Raw genomic sequence first — 21,423 nt, 5'->3', positions numbered from 1 at the left:
CTGGTACACACATTTCACAAGCATTGACACCAAGGAGCTGAAACTTCCTTGCCCTGTGTTCCTCGATGTAAGCTCCATGAGGCACATCCTCCCCTGTCAGTTATCCTGAGCTACCCACTGCTCTTGCAGCACCACACACACTGAAAGCTGGATTTAAACATGAGTTCTACAGGGGCAGGACAATGCTCTGATGTTTGCTACCTCAAGTTTCTTCATACTGTATCTGTTTAGTTCACACCTCTCCTTTCCATTCACAAAACAGCTTGAAATAGAACGGCAGTGCACAACCGCTCATGTACATTCTTACCGTGTGAATCAGTTCAATCAGAGCTCCTTTAAACATTTCATTGAATTATCCTTTCTTTATTTTTTTCATAAAAGAGTCACATTCTTAAAAGTAATCCCGAGTGATTTGGTGATCAGACTTTGACAAGACTGACAGCAGAGCCTACTGGACCCTAGCCTGGGGAAAAGACAGTAAGATAGCTCCCCCTTTGTAGCCTTCGCATGTCAGAATAGTAATGTCAACCCAAACATAGCTGCATTTTACAACGCAAATCAGCAAAAAACAAAACGTTGGTAGGATTCAGGACAATTTAAGAAACATTTGAGATGACTTTAATGTTTCACAAAGAGCAGAGCAAAGGTAAAACAAGTGAAACAGATGTATATTGAAAGTCTCTGACAATTTGAAAAAACTCCCAATGACTGTTTTCCATTTCAAAGACCAACACTAACATACAAGATACATAGTTCACTACACTAAATAAAAATCCGTTCTGTAGTGTCCCTTTTTATGTATTGATGTTATGGAGATAAAACTATGCAATTTAGTTTCTAACAAGATTCAAAGTGTAAGCATCTTTGTGTCTGCAAGAGAACGTGTGGAACACAAATGTTGGGATTTAATTGTCCCATCTGCTCCTCTTCTTTCTGGGAGGTGGTTCTGGCACAGCAAAGCCGTCATTCTCAGCGGAACTGGTCCGATTACTGCTTCTACTGTCTCCATTCCTGCTCTCGTTGGTGCTCCTGCTCTCTCCGCTGCTCCCAGTCTCGTTCATACTCCCGCTCTCCCCGCTACTCCGGCTTTGACTGGAACTTCTGCCCTCGCTGTGCCGGCCTTCACTACTTCGGCTCTCGCTGTGCCTGTCACCGTGCCGGCTCTCACTGCGCCGGTCGCCGTGCCGGCTCTCACTGCGCTCAACGTGTCTTTCACTGTTGCGGTCACTGCCCCGGTCACCGTGCCTCTCACTGCTCCGATCACTGTGTCTGCTCTCACCTCCGCGATCGTTGTACTTGCTGACAGAATGGCGGCTGCTAGAATCTCCGTGACGGCTGCCGCTGTCACTGTGACGGCTGCCACCATCGCTATGACGACTGAAGTTGTCACTGTGACGACTGCTGCCTTCAAAACGGCTTGAGCCACCGTCAACAATGCGGCTGGCCTTGACCTCACCAGGGCGACTGCTGCTGTCTTTATTCCGTCCACTACTTGCCATGTTACTGCTGGGAGCTGGGGGCTGGTTGATGATTGGGTTTCCCAGAGGACAGGTGGGGATAATGCTGAGGCTCCCAGCGCTGGTCCAGTTGCTAGTACCAGCGGCAGAGCCTGTGATTTTCGGAGCACTACCAGTGGCTGCAACAAAGTGTGATTTATATTGTGACTGGTGGAACAAAACAAGAAGAACGTTAGTATGCAGCAAGATACATTCCAGACACAAACATATTAAAGCTGTATCAGAAACACTGCATCAATAAATTGAGTTGTGATGTACTACAACCTCACATTGCTTAACACAAAACATGATGTAATGAACAAGTATTAGTGCATTAGAAAGTTCTGTTGTGGCTAAAAGGTTTTGAGGCTTTCATTGATCCCTTTTTGCAATGTAATTGGACACTGTAATATTGGAGGCGGTGCAATCGATCTTAGACACTCTTCACGATTGCTCAATATTGCTGATTTTCGTTTTTGTCAAAGGTTTTCTTCTGGCATTCATCAGGACATTTGTAAAAAGATAATGTAAAGGAAATCAACAACTTTATATTGTGTAAGAAGTGTGTTGAATGATTGACAAGTGGATTCTGTTTGTTAGAGGTGTTGCCATGGAAAATGTACCAGTTGAGGGTAACTGACAGTTAACTGCACTGTCTGAAATTTAAACCCGGCAGTTTGAATCTTATTGGTCCAAGGTATTGCCCCGAGGAATGTATCAATCGGTGAATGGCTTGCATGTATTTTCTTAGCAGGAACAGGCACAATGTATATAGGTTCTTTCTGGCTACGAAGGGCAGAGCCCTGCATATTAATGTACGTAGCTTCTAGTACAGGCAGATCTGCCACACTGCAAGCCTGACTGACAATCTTAAATTGGCTGTCAGCGTAATTCTTAGCACACTAGATTGTTTAGCAAATGTCATCCAATCGCGGAATCAAATCTAATGTTGGACACTGTGTTCACGTTTTGCAAGCACAGGCTGATTGGGTACTGTCTGTACCTTGCCCATTGTGAACACCTTTGTTGGGTTCCATGTGTTTTCGATGGACGGCAGCTAAACTACCCTTTGCATGTTTCTGATATGTGAATGATACATTTGCTATATTTAAATCTGTATGTAAAAACTGTATATAATAATAGGCAACCTTGTAAATAGAGCCCAAAACCAGTTACTCACTATGCAAGCTTGATGTTGAAATTGGGCACATCACCCTGCGGGATACTGGCTATCCTCAGAAGATTATTTTGAACATATCATGAACAGGTCTAAGGCCATCACACTCAGCCCTAAAGGTGCCCAGCCTCTATCAGGTTACCTTAAACAGCAACGTACCTCAAAAATTTGAAAAGGTGAAGCGCAGAATCACAGAATTATTATAGCACACAAGGAGCCCATTTGGCCTACTGCGTCTGTACTGACTCTCCAAACGAGCAAGCTGGCATTGTGCCATTCTCTGCATTTTCCCAGTACCCCTGCACATTATTTGAATAGAAACAATCATCTAATGCCCTCTAGATTACCTCCACCACACTTCCAGTGTTCCAGACCGGAATCACTCCTCAGATAAAGCTTTTTCACACATCACATTTGCTTCTTTTGCAAATCACTTTAAATCTGCGCCCTCTCATTCTTGATCCTTTACCAAGCAGCAGCAGTTTCTAACTACTCTTTCCGGCCCCCTCACTATTTTGAGCACCTATCAAACTCCTCTTAGCTTTCTTCTCTCCAAGGAGAACAGAGCCAACCTCTCCAATCTATCCTCATAACTCAAGTTTCTTATTTTTGGAACTACTCTTGTAAAGCTAGTAGCTAGCTGTTTCACACTGCTACTATGAAGTAGAACATAGAAACATAGGAAAAACTACAGCACAATACAGGCCCTTCAGCCCACAAAGTTGTGCTGAACATGTCCCTACCTTAGAGATTACTAGGCTTACCTATAACCCTCTATCTTACTAAGTTCCATGTGCTAATCTAAAAGTAGTAACACAATAACAGGGTGCTCCTGTCAAGCCAAAATAATGGTGTGACTATGCTGGAGCTCAATGGATCAAGCTTAAGGAGGTGAAAATCAACCTGGCTTCTGCCAACACATTGTGACCAACTGGAATAGCTCAGACACTAACTGATGCCCTCTGAGGAAGATGAGCTCAATAATCCTTGTGTGAGAACAATGGCTGACTGGTTGAGGCATCAGAGTGAGGATGGTTTTTGGTATATGGTCTTGATGAATATTGATAACCTGTTAAACTCGGATGAGAGAGCGGGATGCCAGATTACAGCTCATTTCTCTTCTTAGCAAACATGTTTGAGTAGGAACCCAGAGGATTTGCCTCAACACCTGACACTAAACAACTGCTGAGTTCAATTAATGCAGCAGGAATCAGGAATCTAAACCTGGCGGCTCCTGTACTGATGAGTGGTGAAATTCATATTTTCCTCTCACTACAGGGAACCCATCTAGATTGGAAGGGGAATATGAATGGAATTAAAACATTAAATTAATTACAGGATAAATTTTATCTGCAATATTGAGTTTTCTTTATAGATTGAAGACGCTCGTAATGCAGAGCTGCATTTTAAAATAATGTAATGTTAATATAAGCATTCCTTCGAAATATATATTTTTGATTGATCTGATTGTGAACGCTGCAGAAATGAAGTTCTTGTGTCCTCCAGCGAGTTATTAATGGCCTCATACATTTGTGCTCAGTGCAACCCTGTTTAACAAATCACTACTTATAATGAGCAGTCACAGTGAGCAAGTATCTGCTTTTCAAAACTGCGGGATATTTGATACTATAATATCTCACTTTAGTATTTCTGCTCAGCTTATTAATTCCATCCCCTGCAACCATAATTACTTCAGGTAACGTCTGCCACCATTTTGCATTCAGTTGACAATTATCCCATTAGTAGGTTGCTAGTTATCTTTAATTGATTTTATTGTAAAGCACTGCTGCCTCACAGCACCAGGGACCTGGGTTCAATTCCAACCTTGGGACACTGTCTGTAGAGTTTGCACATTTCCCGGGTCTACGTGGATTTCCTCCGGGTGCTTCCGTTTCTTCCCATGTTCCAAAGATGTACAGGTTAGATTGATTGGCAAGTTGCCACTTAGTGTCAGGAGTATTAGCAGGGTAAGTATGGGGGGTTATAGGGATAGGGCTTGGGTGGGATTGTTGTTGATGCAGACTCGGTGGGCTGAATGGCCTCTTTCTGCAGTGTAGGGATTCTAGTCTATGATTCCAATATCTGTACAGGTAGGCAGCTCTGGGTGCTCCTGAGTATTTAAATGACTTCTGCTTTGAACTGAAAACAATGAATGGAACATGTAAGCACTCACTTTCTGAGCACTATATTGGCCAGTAAAGCTGAGCTGCTATGTAATCAGTCATATGAAGGGCTCCTCGGGTGAAAAACATAATCAGAATCACTTTTATAATCCCAGGAACTACAGAACAATCTCCCTGAAATAAGTTAGGGGTAGCTACAAAATCATTGTCAATCCAACACCACAGATGGCTCAGAGTCTTTACCTGAAATGCTGCTTTCATAGCTGACATTCTGTCTCCCATTGCCCCTGTGGATGGTTTGTATGCTTCGTAATTAGACAGCACACTGCCAGATGTTCTGTCCTGTATAAAACAATTGTGGTTACCATGCATCAAGCAACAGGTTTAAGGTTAACAAAGTCAAGTATACCCAAGTTCACGCGATAGAAACTGAGTAGTTAGCCGAGCAATATATTGCGGTAGGATTTGGTAGTGGTTTACATCAATGGGATTTAACAACACAGATCACCATAGAGGATTTAATAGAATGGAACATGAAAAAAAGGGGCAGTAGGCCATTCTGCCCATTGCATCCGTCACAGCTGAGAAAGAGCTATCCAGCCGAATCCCATTTTCCAGCTGAATCCCAATTTCCAGCTCTTAATTTTTAGTCTTTTACTTTATAGCCTTTCAAAACAATATCTAAATACTTTGGTAAATGTGATGATGATTCATCCTTCTATTACTGTTTAAGGCAGCAAATTCCAGACCACTGCATCTCCCTCAGGATAAATAATACTTCTCTACTCCCCTCTAATTCTCCTGCCAATTATTTTAAATCAATGCGCCCTGTTTATCATCTCTCTGCTAAGGGAAATAAGAGTGGCTAGGAAGAACAATATCCACTCTATCTAGGCTTCTCATAACTAAGACTCCCTTCAGCACTCTTTGTTCCAAAGGAAATATTAACTAGCCAATCCAATTTCTACTGGATACTCAAATCTCCTCTGTACTCTCAGGATTGCAATTGTTGGAGAAATGTCTTTACTGCAATGTGGCCATGGGTTTGCCATAATCATGTAACCTTTGACATCATCCTTGGTGTCGACAGGTTTGAGAGCTGAAACTACTTAATCCACCATTTGAACATGGTGTCAAGAGTGTGCATCTGAAACTGAATGGACTTTGATAGCTGTAAGGGAATCAGAAGCTATAATAGCAGAGGATAACTAAAACTACAGTCTGCAACTTTATACAGGATACCAGTCACTATGTGAGTCAGTATGGCTTTGACTATTCCAGTAACTGGTTCTATGGAGATGAAGGCAGATTTGAAAATTATTCCAATTTCAATGGCAAAACTATGAAACGTCTACTGGGTTAAGCAAGAAACCCGGACAAATAAAAGTAGCAACTCTGTTACTCAGTGCTGACAAAAGAGTATTCCAAGCTGTGCCCCCGCTTCTACTTATCCCCCTCTTTCTCTTGTGTGAAACCCTGCAGAACTGCCTGTTCTGCTCTTCTGTAAGCCATATTACAATAATAGCTACAGCATACTTCTAAGTATCTACCTGCACCTCAGTCTTATTCATTAGACTGTAGGATTTAACCTCAATCAAATTTAACAGTGTGATGCATCACAGCAGGGTTTAACAGTCCTGTATGTTCAAAACAATTTAACAGCAGTATATCTTAATGCTGCTTAAAGACCAAAAATGGAACATTATTTTTAGTGTAGCCCATTCCATTTTTGGCTTCAATATCATTGGAGAAGCTTATCTAAAATAAATTAGAACAATTCTGGGCAGAACATAAGGTTGGGAGTTTTCAAGACACCAACTCTCTCTTATTTGTACACAGCAGTAAAAGCCATCCTTGCTTCACTGTGACTTTCTATCAATTAAAGAATATTTAATGATGGTAGCAGCATCAAATATAACAGTTACTCACTGAGATGTCTGCGCCCAGCCCTGGACGTTCTCTGTAGCCTAATCCTCCTCCTCCGATATTCATTCTCTTTCCTTTCCCAGCTTTGTAACGAGATTTTCGAAACCATGGGTTCTGACAGTGAAAAAAAGTTATTAAAACACTTATTGCTGAACTGAAATAGTAACAGCAGTAAATTAATACTTTTGTTAAATATTAGAGATACATAGCAACAAATTGAAGGTAGTTCTTTAACGTTTAGAAGTCATTTTGGTCGAATTTGCTTGTCCTCTGGCCATTCACAGTCAAGATAAGAGGTGATCCATCTCCAAGATTTGATGTACATGATTGAAATGGATGTAATATAATCCCTCAGTGCAGAAAGACACCATTCGGTCCATCAAATCTGCACCGACAATAATCACACCCAAGTCCAATACCCGTAACCCAACATACTTAGCCGGCTAATCCTTCTGACACAATTTAGCATGGCCAATTAACCTAACTCGCACGTCTTTGGTGTGTGGAGAAAACCACAGCACCTGGAGGAAACACACGCAGACCCGGGGAGAATCTGCAGCCTCTGCACAGTGACCCGTGCAGGTCCCTAGATCTGTGAGGCCAGCACTGCTAACCACTGTCACCGTGCTGCCCATGTGAGATGTGCAGGTTAAAAGTGGATTGACCATGCCAAAATTGCCCCTTCGAGTCCAAAGATGCTTAGGTTAGGAGGATTAGCCACGATAAACGCATGGGGTTACAGGAATAGAGTGAATGGAAGGGCCTGGGTAGGATGCTAATTCAGAGAGTCAGTGCAGCCTTTTTGGATAGAATGGTCTCTTTCTGTAATGTAGGGATTTTATGGTTCTATGGAAACAGACAGCTGGAGTGGTGCAAGGTATAGACCGGGAGTGCTTACCCCCTGATTTTCTCTCTCTGGGATGGAGAGGGATATCACTCAGAAAACTCTATGTATACCTAGCAATTGGGTATGCGAGTGAAAATGGTTTCTAGAACATAAGACAACGTACAATAATGAAACATTTTATGCGAGTGTCATAGATTTGTGGGAGCTAGCATCTAATAAAGAGAAAGAAATTAATATTTTGGGAGTAAACCCTTTATGAGCTCTTAAAATTCTGTTTAATGCTGACCATTGTATTTAAGAAAGAACAGGGAATTCCTGATGGGACAGGTTTGGTATCCTCACCGAATTAGGGAAAAAAAAAATCGCCAAGTGACTCTGACAAGAAAGATTGCACACCTTTGCAAATCACTTTGTGTACAACACATTTTTTAAGGGCAGCCTGCATGTGGACCTGAATGATTTAGAACCAGATGCACTGGGTAGCTTTTTCCATTTTCATCCTGACATTCAAATAATTTTTTTTTGAATGATTGGTTTTTTTGTACTTTATCGATGGCCCAGGTTTCACCATCAGTCAGTGCAATAAATCAATGCAAAAGCTTTTCAGCAAGGGACTGATCTCAAACGTCAGCTTAACTCAGCTGCAGAGGCAGTTGTACAATTGGTTTCTGCAGCAACGAAGGGGAAAGAATCAGCAAAGGTTCCTGCCTACTATCACTGCCGTGTGTCTTGTTGGAAAACGTGTGCGTGAACCTTTGGGATTCGATTGGGTTGTGACAATGCATGACGAACGGTTGTTCATTACATAGGCTCAGACACAAAGTCTGGCAACCTCTAGGCAGTGTCCTGGAAGCTCAGCTGGAACTGTAACCCAGCAGGAGTAAGTTCAGGACCTTCAGTAGAGCAGGGGAGGGAATAAAGTCGCTAGCAAACTTTTGCTGTGGGTTCAGAATCTTGCCTGCTGAAAGCCAGGTTAAGTTATGATTTGCTAACTAGTTACATTAAAAACTGTTCACCTGGTATGCAGCATACAAAGGAACAGGTAAACCACAGCAGATTAGCACTCAAACTCTACAAAGAGAAAGGCATATTCACAAAACAATGAACGATCAGAAAATAATCATATGTTGTACACAGAAAATAAAGCTGTTGCTAAACAAAAAATGCTTCTTTAGTGGACTGAAGTTCATACATGGGACCTCACTGTAAAGGGGCAACACCACCAACGCTGCTCCTAGGTCTGGCCGACCTAAATTGTTACCTAAAACAATTCAGTGGATTTGACTGCATAGGTGAGATTGAAAAGGAAGATGATTTGGAATGAGCATTGATTATACATTGAAAATATCTGGTCAGTGTGAGGCAGTCATTATTAAGGCAAGTCACATCCTCTGGTGCATTTGAAGAATATGGGGTTACACATCAGAACAACTCATACTGACATTGCAGATTGCAGTGTCGTGTATTTTTGATCTTAAACAGGGCAGATTTTTAGCAAGGGCATAGAGATGCGTGACCAAGATGGTTCCAGGCTCTAGAGAATCAAGCTGCGAAGAAATGTTTCAGCAATGAAGTTACTTGTGCAGGAGCAAAGCTCATTGATGGGAGACATGATCCAGGACTTTCCAGCAGCATACCTGCATAGCCAGATCCAACAGCTCTTTGGAAACGTACTGGTTGGCTCCCTCCAGATTGCGAACAAGATCCCCAGCAAAATTACTGTCTTTGGAGGTCATCAATGTATATGCCACACCTTTCTCTCCTGGATAGACAGAAACAGGGTAAACCATGGCAGAATTAAATTTTCCCTTTAACAGGCTCAAGTTAACATTGGTTAATTGAGCATGGGGTGGGGGGGGGGCAATTTTTGTTCTGATACGTAGTACCCAACACTTTTTTTTTGATTTGATTGAATTGGAGTTAAAAACAAGTCCAATTCAGAGTCTCAACAAGTTGAGACATTCCCGATCCAAGCTGACAAAACAGGGCTCTCACCTCCTGTCTTAAGCTTGATCTACATGATTCAAACTGATTGGAGTAGGCATAGCTCCTCCTCTAAAGTGTGATCTCATTTGTATCTTAGCCAAAAGGCCGAGATGCCGCTTTTAAAAATTGCTTCAAATGAAGCTGAAATGTAACCTATTGACTTCAACCAAGTACAGCATGTCCATTCTACACTTGATCTTAGCCAAAAGGCCAAGATAGCTCTTTCAAATTCTCAGACCAACCCAAAGCATTTTCAATCATTGTTGTGGGGACAAATTGAGTAGCCTGTTCTGCACAATAAAGTTTCATAAAGTGATAAATGACAAGGGAATCTGCTTTGGTGATGGTGGTTGAGGAATAAATGGCACAGACGACAATGGGAGGATCTCAGAAATACCATTGTGATTTTCACTCCTACTTGATTAGATGGACTAGGTCCCTCTGCACCATAGCATGCTGCAGCTTTTCGTCCTTTAAATAGTAATCCCTCCTACTATTATTCCTGCCAAAGTGGATAACTTCACACTTGCTAACATTGTACTCCATCTGCCAGGTCCTCGCCCACTCGCCCAGCCTATCTAGATCCCTCTGCAGACTTTCCACACCCTCTGCACAATTTGCTTTTCCACTCATCTTCGTGTCATCAGCAAATTTTGACACCCTACACTCAGCCCCCTCCTCCAGATCATCTATATAAATGGTAAATAGCTGAGGCCCCAGCACCGATCCCTGCGGCACTCCACTAGTCACCAGCCGCCAATCAGAATAGCGCCCATTGATACCAACTCTCTGCCTCCTATTAGGCAACCAATCCTCTATCTACGCTAACACCTTACCCCCAACTCCGTGCACCCTAACCTTCTGAAGCAACCTTTTGTGCGGCACCTTATCAAACGCCTTTTGAAAATCGAGAAACACCACATCCACCGGTTCCCCTCTGTCTACCGCAGTAGTCACATCCTCAGAATTCCAATAAATTCGTCAAACACGACTTCCCCTTAACGAATCCGTGCTGCGTCTGCTCTATCAAACAATTCTTCTCTAGGTGCCTCGCTATTTCTCCTTTGATGATGGATTCAAACATTTTTCCAACAACAGACGTTAAACTAACCGGCCTATAATTCCCTGCCTTTTGCCTGCTACCTTTTTTAAACAGCGGCGTAACATCAGCCGTTTTCCAATCTTCCGGCACTTCCCCGGAATCCAGCGAAGTTTGGTAAATAATTACTAAGGCGTCTACTATCACCTCTGCCATTTCCTTCAGAACCCTGGGATGCATTCCATCCGGTCCTGGGGACTTGTCCAGCATCAGTCCCGCTAGTCGATCAAGCACTATCTCTCTAGTGACAGTAATCGCATTAAGGCCCTCAACTCCTACCATCCTTCTGTCTTTAATATCCGGCAAACTATTCGCGTCCTCCTCCATGAAGACTGAGGCAAAAAATCTTATTTAAGGCCTCAGCCATTTCCTCATCCCCCACCACTAAATCCCCCCTCTCATCCACTAAGAGTCCAACATTCACTCTAGCCAGCCTCCTCCTCTTTATATATTTGTAAAAACTCTTACTGTCCTTTTTTATATTTAGTGCCAGTTTAGCTTCATAGTCTATCCTTCCTTTCTTTATCAACTTCTTAGTCAATCTTTGTTGATTTTTAAACCTCTCCCAATCTTCTACTCGCCCACTACTTTTAGCCACTCTAAACGCATCAGCTTTTAATTTAATACTCTCCTTTATTTCCTTCGATAACCACGGCTGATTATCCCTACTCCTACGTTCCTTCTTTACCATTGGAATATATTTCTGCTGAGCACCAAAAAAGATCTCCTTAAAGATCCTCCACTGTTCCTCAGCAGTCTTACCGACCAATCTGTGCCCCCAATCTACATTTGCCAATTCCTCTCTCATCCTATCGTACTCCCCTCTATTCAAACAAAGGACACAGGTTCGGGGCCCTATTTTCTCATCCTCCATCTGCATCAAAAACTCAACCATACAATGATCGCTCATCCCAAGAGGATCCCTCACAACAAGATCCCTGATTCTTCCTGCCTCGTTACACAACACCAGATCTAAGATAGCTTGCTCCCTCATCGGTCCCGTCACACACTGTTCAAGGAAACTATCGCGGCAGCATTCCAAGAACTCTTCCTCAAGCCCACCGTGTCCGACATTGGTCAATCAATCAATACGTAGATTGAAATCCCCCATAATTATCGCCGTTCCATTTCTGCACGCATCATTTATTTGCTTGTTTATAGCCCGCCCCACCTCCAAGTTATTATTTGGGGGCCTATAGACCACACCCACCAGTGTCTTCCTCCCCTTACTGTTCCTTATCTCCACCCACAACGATTCCATGTTCTGGTCTTTGGAGCCTATGTCTTCCCTTACTACCGCCCTGATATTATCCTTAATCAGCAGAGCTACCCCACCCCCTTTTTCCTCCCGTCTATCCTTCCTAAACACTTGATACCCCTGGACATTCAGCTCCCAGTCCCTGTCACCCTGCAACCACGTTTCCGTAATGGCCACCAGGTCATATCCATTTGTGCTGATCTGCGCCACCAGCTCATTCACTTTGTTCTGAATGCTTCGTGCATTCAGATAAAGTGTCTTCATCCCAGCCTTTATCTGGACCCTACTTTAAGGAACGTTACCAACCTTTCTCATGCCCCCTACTCCCTTTATTATTGGGACATCCTCAACATTTTCCCATGCCCGTACCCTCTCTTTTACTTTAGACATTCTAACTTCTCCCACCCCTGCACCCTCCCTGCCCCTAATTAGTTTAAAGCCCTATCTACAGTCCTAGTTATACGATTCGCCAGGACTCTGGTCCCAGCACGGTTCAGACCAAGACCATCCCATCTGAACAGGTCCCATCTGCCCCAATACTGGTGCCAATGCCCCATAAATTCAAACCCATTCCTCCCGCACCAATCCCTGAGCCACCCATTCATCTCTTTAATCCTATTTACCCTACGCCCATCTGCATGCGGTTCAGGTAGTAATCCAGAGATAACCACCTTTTTAATTTGATTCCTAGCTTTTCATACTCCCTCTGCAGATCATTAGTTCCCATTTTGCCTATGTCGTTGGCACCCACATGTACCACAACCGGATTCTCATCCTCCCACTCCAGGTTCCTCTGCAGCCCAGATGAGACATCCTGGACGCGAGCACCAGGCAGACAACACACCCTTCAGTATTCTATATTATTGTGACAAAAGACAGTGTCTATACCCCTAACCACACTATCCCCAATTACCACTACATTCCTCATCTTCCTGTGTCTGCACCACTGTACCGTGGGCAGTTTGCTCATCAACCTTACAGCCCTCGTTCTTGTCCACATTGGGAGCAAGAACCTCAAACCTGTTGTGCAGATTGAGAGGCTGAGGGCTTTGGGACCCCCCTCCTTCCTCCCCACTCCTTCCTCTCACCCTTCCTCCCCACTCCCCCCTCCTTCCTCTCACCCTTCCTCCCCACTCCCCCCTCCTTCCTCTCACCCTTCCTCCCCCCAGCAGCACCCTCTTGTTCCTGACCCTTAGAGTTAGCCAGTCTAGGGGGTGTGGATCTCTCTTGTACCCCATTATCCAGGTTACACTCCCCCTCCCTGATGAACCTCAGTGTCTGAAACTCAGAGTTCAGCTCATCTACTTTGAACTGGAGCTCTTCAAGCAACCAGCACTTACTGCAGACATGGTCACTGTGAAGGACATTGGGATCCACCAGCTCCCACATCATACAGAAACAGCACAGCACATCACATGCCCCTCCATCACAGTCTCTTAGTGATTACTAAACACAGTTAAGAATTTAAACTTAACTGGCCCTTTTCTCCCAAGCCCCTTTGATCCAAAGCCCTTACTGCTCACTCTGCTTGGTAAACAAGGGGTGGCAGGTTAATGGGGGTAGCTGGGATGCAAATTTGAGGCTACTATCAGATCAGCCATGACCTTATTAACTGATGGATCAGGCTCGAGGGGCTGAATGGCTTACTCCTGCTCCTTGTTCATATGTAACCACTGGTTACTAGTCCATCAACACCGTGAGCTTCACGTCCTTAGGTTTAATTAAAGCAATAAATATACTTAAAAGCATTCTTTCCAAAGTGTGTTACTTTTCATTATAAATCTTTTACACCAGGCATCGAAAATGGCAGGGCAAACAGATAAATGACAACACAATACAGCATGTGAGGGGAAATTGTGTGTTCAAATAAATGTTTAGATAAGTTTATTCACTGAATTTTGTAATGAGTCAGAAAAAGATCCAGTAATTCTATGGTTTGCTAATTTTAATAAAACAAAGATATTAAATTGTCACTCCTAAATATATACAATGTTGCCATAAGTGAGCAAGAACTACAGCAGTATCATGTAAAAACTTGTTTGGGATTAAATAACTGCATAAAATTTGCAAAATGAGCAACCTGGCAATAGTAGAAAAACTATGAAACAGAATTTTCAGATTGGTTAGATTAGGGAATCCCAACAAGCCGGAACTATTCGAGTGGATGAAGAAATACATTCATCCAATGACCACTTCTACACAATGTGAAATAATGGAGAATTTTGAAGTCTTTTGTTGAACATTATAATGGGTGCATGCGCACTGCACAAGTTAACACCTCCTTACCTGCTCTGCCAGTACGTCCAATCCTGTGAGTGTGTGTATCAATATCACGAGCCACATCGTAGTTAATCACTGTCTTAATGGATGGAATATCCAAACCACGTGCTATAATAAATGGAACAATGCGATTATTCCAACATCTATAGGTGGTGGGAGCGACCTCAAATAACCCCAGAGTTTCAAAAGATGTTCCAGCATCCCAGGACAGTTACGAACCTTATATTGCTTTTTTAAAATACACGTTATGACCATATAAATCACCTTGATCAATAAAATACTTGTATCTCGCAGGGCTATTTTACTGCCTGCTAACTTGTATTCTCCCTTTATGAAGGCCCCGGCTTATTGTTGGCTGGCAGTTTTACAAGCATTGGTTCCCTATATACATTTCAGACTGATGAACAGGATACTATTATTCCCCAGACGATGCTATTTGTACCACTATGCCTTGGGATACATGTCAAAGATCTGGTCTTCAGCATACAGGACATAATTTCACTATTTGCAGACAATACGAAATGCAGGAATGTAGTAAACAATAAGGAAGCAACAGACCATAGATTAACATAGATTGGTGAAGTGGGCAAACACATGACAGATGAAAGTTAAAGCTTGAAATTTTATGCATTTTGGTAGGAAAAATGAGAGGAAAGCAAATTTAAAAGCAGTGTAGGAAGAGAGATCTGGGCGTACGTGTACAGAAATTGACAAAACAAACTAAGAAGGGTAACTAAAAAAAAGCTATGACACCTTCAGCTTTATTAAGAGAGGAACAGAGTACAAATGCAAGTAAGTTATACTAAACATTTATCAAATACTAATCAAGCTTCAGCCAGAGCAGCGTGTCCTGATCAGGGGCTACACTCTAGGAAGGATGTTGGGGCCTTACAGAGCGTATAGCCACAATGTACTACAATAATACCAAGAACAGGAATTTCAGTTGGCTGAGGACACTGGAGAAGTGTTTTAAGCAGAGAAGGCTAAGAGATCACTTAAGAGAGGCAATGAAAATGATGAAGGGTTTGATAAAGTAAGGAGAAACTATTTCCTAGGCACAATAGGATGACTAGACTCCTGTGTGACGTAGTTCTATGATTCTATATCAATAAATGAGATGATGCACTTTGTAGTTTAAAAAAGTAACAGCAGTGATTATCTTCTGAATGGAAGCAGCTCAGCACTGCTACAGCAGTGGGATTTAGGGGCAGAGAGTCACAGAACATTAACTGCAATACTTCCCGTTAATAGGGTTGTAAAAAACACGGGTAATGGGCTTCTATAATTTATTTCAATTCATATAGAATATAAAAATCAAAAGGTAATGAAATGTTAATCACATCAGCAAAAAGAGGCATTCAATGAGCTCATAAAACTGCCATTCTACCTAATTACATTACAATAACCCAACCAAGCAGTTCACGTACAATAAGTCCAATCACTTTTAAACATTCACAGCATACTGTGAATGCTCAAGATCTAAAATAAATGCAGCGTGTGCTGGAATGCGCAGCAGTTCTGATGAAAAACCATCAACCTGCTTTTCTTTCCACTCACACACTTAGCATTTCCAGTTTCAATTTCACCTTTAGTTGTTTGATGCTGCTACCCATATCAAGCTTCAGCTGAGTTCGAGCTGTTCCTTTACAGGCAATAATTGTAAGAGAAGAAAATTACAACCATCAAGGAAATCAGTGTGTGCCTTTTCCACGGAAAGCACCAATATCTTTTCCATTCCAGAATGTATACTGGGCTAGGAACTACTCACACAGATAACGTACCCAACACATATAGCAGGAAAACTGCAGTAACCAATACGCCTGCTGTAGAGATTGTAAGGATTCACTTATTTGTGCAGTAAAAGCCTAATGTTGCTATGTGCATTTTGTAGTCCACTTGTAAAGAGCTGCGTATATTAAGTGCCCCTTAATTCAGAGGAACTAGCAGGTTAAATACATGGTATTAAGTGGATAGGGCTTGGGCGGGATTGCTGTCAGTGCACATTTGATGGGCCGAATGGCCTCATCCTACACTGTATGGATTCTATGGTCCACTTCAATGCTCTTTTCCCCACGCTATCCCAATAACCATTTACACCATTGGCCACATGTCCACAGAAATACCTGTACGTGTACAGTAGCACTCACCTGCTACATCTGTAGCCACAAGAACAGGAATTGACTTCTTCTTAAAGTCAGAGATGACTTTGTTTCTTTCGCTCTGATCCATATCACCGTGTAACAGCCCAACGGTGTAACCCTCCTGATTTAGATTGGCAGCAAGTTCATCGCTGTTAGCCTTCTTGGTCACAAAGATAAGAACACTGCCTCTTGATGTCAACTCTACCAGTCTCCTCGTGAGCCAGTTCCACTTGTCGGGGCCAGCCATAAGAATCTCCACAATCTGAGTAATATCCTCATTTGCCTAAAACAAAGTGCACAAAGTACGGTGAATAAGGTTGGTGATCTACAAGCACAAAGGGGCCATGTGATAATAGGATGTACTAGTAATAAGATAAATATAACCGCATACATAATATTCAAGGATAAAATGACTCTCTAATATCTCTCATATTATTTGTTATCAATTCATTCATTTTGTTATGAGTGACCATGTATTTGGTATTTTTACCATTTTTCCCTACTTCAACCTTATTTGTTGGTGCAATCTTATGTTTGTATGCTCTATGCTTCCTGTCACATTCTTATTATCATTACACACATCACAATTAATGAAGAGGAGAATGGTACAATTTAAAGTAGAACTTGTAAATTGGAAGAGGGTTGACCTCAATGCTACGAGGTGAGAGATCTAGCCAGAATAAAATGCAGCCAAAGACCAAAAGAAAAAGCTGTAACAGAACAATGAGGATCTTTAAGGAGAACATGTTTTAGGTACAGACTGGGCATGCTCCAACAAAACATTACCACATTTATTATTAATAGAAAACAGTTCAACAGTAAGATGTCCCATTACCTCACCGATGTCTCCCTGTACAACTCGAATAGGGTCAATGAGGATGTCTCGAGCCAGCCTCTCAATCTTCTTTCGGAAAGTAGCACTGAACAGCAGAGCTGTAAGACAATCCATATGAGAAAACAGCAGCAAAGTGCCAATCAAATCTACTGCAGATACTGAAATATCTCCCGCATTTGTTTTAATCTCAAGTATGCGAGGGTGTTGGGTTATGGGGAGAGGTCAGTATACAGGCTCACCTGCTTTGAAAGGACGAGATATCAAAGGCAAATGGGATGCTAAGCTGAACAGAAGAGTGTAATTCTAAGGACTGTTTAAGGTATAACATTGACTGCAAACTCTAACCATACAATGGTGAAAAGTTCCAGATATGCAGCATCTGAAATGATGTCAGGATGGGATACTGAAGACAAATACTCTGGGGTCATTCAAGCAGCACTGAAACAACATGATGGGACAGTGTAAGTTTCTATGGCAGTGTGAGCCAAATGACATCCCTCACATGTATTTATCTTTGCGAAAGCAGGATCTAACGAACTTATCAATCAGCCTTTCACCGATTCATAATTCTCAAAGGTGATTAGGGATTTGCAATAAGTGCAGGCTTTGCCAAAGAAATTCACATTCCTTAAAAGAATTTAAAATACTCTATATAATTTAAATTTCATTGGTATAACATTAGAAAAGTTGTAACATATATTACAGTTTACTATATACATATAACTTGAAAACACTCTTTTGATCACAAGTTTGGGAAGGCAGTGGCATAATGGTATTGTCTCTGGACTAGTAATCCAGTGACCCAGAGTAAAGCTCGGGGACCTGGGTTCAAATCCTACCATGGCAAATGGTGAAATCTGAATGCAATTCAAATCTGGAATTAAAAATCTAATGACGACCACAAAGCCATTTTGATTGTCGGAAAAACATTAGTTCACTAATGCTCTTTAGGGGAGGAAATTTACCTTCCTTCACGATTTGACTGACATGTGACTCCAGACCCACATCAAATGCCCTCAGGGTTGTGCAACAAACGCTGGCCCCCAGACAACACCACCCACATCCCATGAACAAATTTAAAAAATCACCCAGCACCACTACATATATGCCTTGCTAATTACAGCTATTTGGGTGGTCAGGCTGCCTGATACTGCAGCTCCAACAATCCAAGTCTCAGCCTTTGCACAGCATCTTTTGTGAAAAATTCATTCTCAGGATGTAGGCACTGCTGACAAGGTCAGCATGCATTGCTCACCCCCAGATGCCTGATGAAAGTGCTATTGGGCCTCTTCTTAAATTACTGTATGAAAGAAAGCACAAAGATTTGCTGGGTCACTTCAGATGGCAGTGAAGAGTTAACCACTTCAATGTGGTCTTGAAGTCACCTTTAGATCAGGTAATCTCAATTTTAGCCTCCATCTTTTGTAATTCACAAACACCCCTCTGTGCCACAACCAGAAACCAAATGAAGCTGGCAATAAAGTTATCAGCAGGCCAACGCCAGAAACGAGGAGAGAGTTGGGGATATGAGCTGCTGAATTTATTGAAAAGAGTGACAATGATGTGTTTTCAGTAGAGTGGAGCTAACACCAGATAAGATTGGAAAAGATAGCTCTGTCACAGAATGTTTGTAAACATTCAGAAAGAAACCCTGATAACAGCAGCGGAATAAGAAGATGCCATCACCAACCAAAGGCAAAACACATCTCAGCGTGCGTGGAAAATCCCGCCAAGAAGTGAAGCTGAAGTGTTTGTATAGATGACAGATTGCTATAGCCGTAACACATTACTGCAAATAATGCTTTTCATTTATTTTAAACCTTTTCTGGAAACATAGTTCACCACCTACTGATAATAGCCACATGACAGTCACTCCATTTTGCTGTATGGCCCAGTACAATACAATATTTTACATTATGCTGAGTCTGAATTATAATTGGACTCGTCCCCTCCATCACCAGCAGCTCATGAATCATTCAGGTTGAACTGCAGTAACTCACCAAGGTTACTTTGACAGAAGTGCCCTCCCCTGAAACTACCAACCACTGAGAAGTGCAAGGTCATATGACAAGTCACAACATCATCTTAACTTGGGCATACATCACCATCCCTTCATCAGCTTAGTATCCTGGAATTCCTCGCTAAAACCAATGATGAAGCATCACTAGAAGGACTGCTGCAGATCAAAAAGGCTCACCATGATCACTACATCAGGGCAATTAGGGTTAAATGCTGGCCTTGTTTTAAGATCAAATATTAAACAATTCAGAGAAGTAACACAGTGCCCAGGCACTGCAATACATGTGCTCACAAGAAGTGCAAGGTGAAAAAAAGACAGATTCGTCTAGTTCACCTCCTGCCAACATGCCTGTCAAATGATATTACAAGAACAGGTCCATTGACCAATCCTAGCAATCAATCTCTATCAATGAGTTTACAAAAGACCCAGACGAGATGCAGAAAATACCTGTAATGGAGTGCCCTAGGAATCACAGGTCCAAAGACACCAGTTCCTCCCAAGTAAGCCATACTTAGAACATGGAATTTCTCAAATTACTCATGCCATATCCTAAAATGTTGCTTTTTTTTGTGAAAGAAATCTAGTTTCAATTGGAATGAATTTGGGGCACCATGACGGCACAGTGGTTAATTGTTACATAGCTGAAAACCTGCTCACACAAAATACTGTGTCTGCAGATTTAAATTCTATCCATTCCCATAAAGGAGTTGGAACTATTTCATGTCACTGCATGCATAATTGCCTGCCTTTCTCCAGTATAATGACAGCTATAAACCGTAAACCTCAGTTGAATTCACACAGGTTACGCAATAAGGAATACAATAAAACATCATCGCTTACTCTGTCGGTCTGGACGGACATGATTTGCCAGGGATCGGACCTGATATTCTGTAAAAGATCAAGAAATTACCAATAAAGATGCTATAGCATGACATGCACTCATTACTTTGCCCTCATTCAGTTAGTTCACACTCATCTAGGCATTAAAGAGCCTAGAAATGAAAATATTAATTTTATTGTTGCATCAAAGACTCAGCTGGAGCAAGGTCGTATAGGTGAAGTGCTAATGTGCATGTGTGTCATTGATGGGAGGCATAGAAGGAATAATTTGAGAAGATGATTTAAGAATATAATTTGTACAACACAAAAACAGCTCAGTCACCTGAGCACCTTTCTGCTGGCTCTGTGAAAAATCTATCTTTTTAAATGTAATTTGAATACTGGCATGACATCAAAAGAATATTGTAAGCATTGAAATGCAAATGCAATGACTATACTGTTGATCTTTTACCAAAGCCCATGTCAAACATTCTGTCAGCTTCATCAAACACCAAGTACGTCACTCTCTGGAGATTAGTGGCTTTCTTTTTCACGTGGTCTATCAATCGACCCTGGGGAGAAAGAGCAACAAGCAACATCCAACAATTTGTTTAATTGTTTATGTGGACACCAAGAACTTACGCACACTGTTCAAAGAAAACTTTATATTCAAGCATGAGGAACCTCAGGTGCATATTTTATGGCAATTTTTATTCTTGGAATATAAATATGGTTGGGATTTCAAAAACAATTTCTTAATTAATTGTATATTACTGACACTCAAATTGGAGGTTAAAAAAACGTCCTCTATATGTTCTGAATAACCCAGCAAGAACCACTTAACCGAATGACAAAATGGAAGGAAAATGATCAAAAGAATTCTCAATTCAGCAGAGATTCAGGGTGGTTTCTAAATTTTCAGAGAATTGTGGAGATTCCACAGTTTATCCAAAATGATACTCTGAACCCAAATGCCCTGCTCCCCCTACAGATCCTATTTCTACTGATAGGGGAAGGAGAGTAGGAAATAGCTCTCACATTGGGGAAACACAAACACAGCAGGGTCATTTAAACTCAGTGCCGAGTTCAAACAGACCCCACTTTCACTGGAGTGAGGACCTTATCTCGTATTGTGTGCTCACATCTGGGACAAATTTGCTGCTCTGCTGAAGATGCCATCAACTGGATGAGACGTGTAAGCGAGGGCCTATCTACTCCCTCATGCAGATGTAACAGGTCCCATGGCACTGTCTCAAAGGACAACAGAGGAATCACCCCTGGTGTCCTGGCCAATATGCTCTTCCTCAATTAGACAAAAAGGAATTGCCTGATCATTATTACATTGCTGTTTATAGGAGCTTGTTTCCTATGTTACAATAACCATAGTTCAAAATTATTTCTTTGACTATAAAGTGC

At 41.9% G+C, this 21,423-nt stretch overlaps 1 protein-coding gene across 4 annotated transcripts in view; it reads right to left on the bottom strand.

Moving 5' to 3' along the window:
- Positions 1-359: 359 nt before the first annotated feature.
- The window catches only part of ddx42 (DEAD (Asp-Glu-Ala-Asp) box helicase 42), a 67,953-nt gene continuing 46,889 nt past the window's right edge, over positions 360-21,423 (bottom strand). For all 4 annotated transcript variants that reach the window (XM_080213805.1, XM_080213803.1, XM_080213804.1 and 1 more), the window contains 9 exons: positions 20,480-20,579; positions 20,029-20,076; positions 17,169-17,266; positions 16,340-16,616; positions 14,199-14,300; positions 9,207-9,331; positions 6,726-6,836; positions 5,040-5,138; positions 360-1,664 (listed from right to left, as the gene is read on the bottom strand). In XM_080213805.1, coding sequence (XP_080069931.1) covers positions 906-1,664; positions 5,040-5,138; positions 6,726-6,836; positions 9,207-9,331; positions 14,199-14,300; positions 16,340-16,616; positions 17,169-17,266; positions 20,029-20,076; positions 20,480-20,579 — 1,719 coding nt within the window. In that variant the 3' untranslated portion in view covers positions 360-905. The remainder of the gene's footprint in view (positions 1,665-5,039; positions 5,139-6,725; positions 6,837-9,206; positions 9,332-14,198; positions 14,301-16,339; positions 16,617-17,168; positions 17,267-20,028; positions 20,077-20,479; positions 20,580-21,423) is intronic.

The sequence above is a fragment of the Carcharhinus amblyrhynchos genome, chromosome 27, assembly GCF_965287045.1.
Source record: "Carcharhinus amblyrhynchos chromosome 27, sCarAmb.v2.hapA, whole genome shotgun sequence".
NCBI classification, from domain to species: domain Eukaryota; kingdom Metazoa; phylum Chordata; class Chondrichthyes; order Carcharhiniformes; family Carcharhinidae; genus Carcharhinus; species Carcharhinus amblyrhynchos.
Note: the sequence above shows the minus strand (reverse complement) of the source record. Positions and strands in the feature narration are given on the sequence as shown.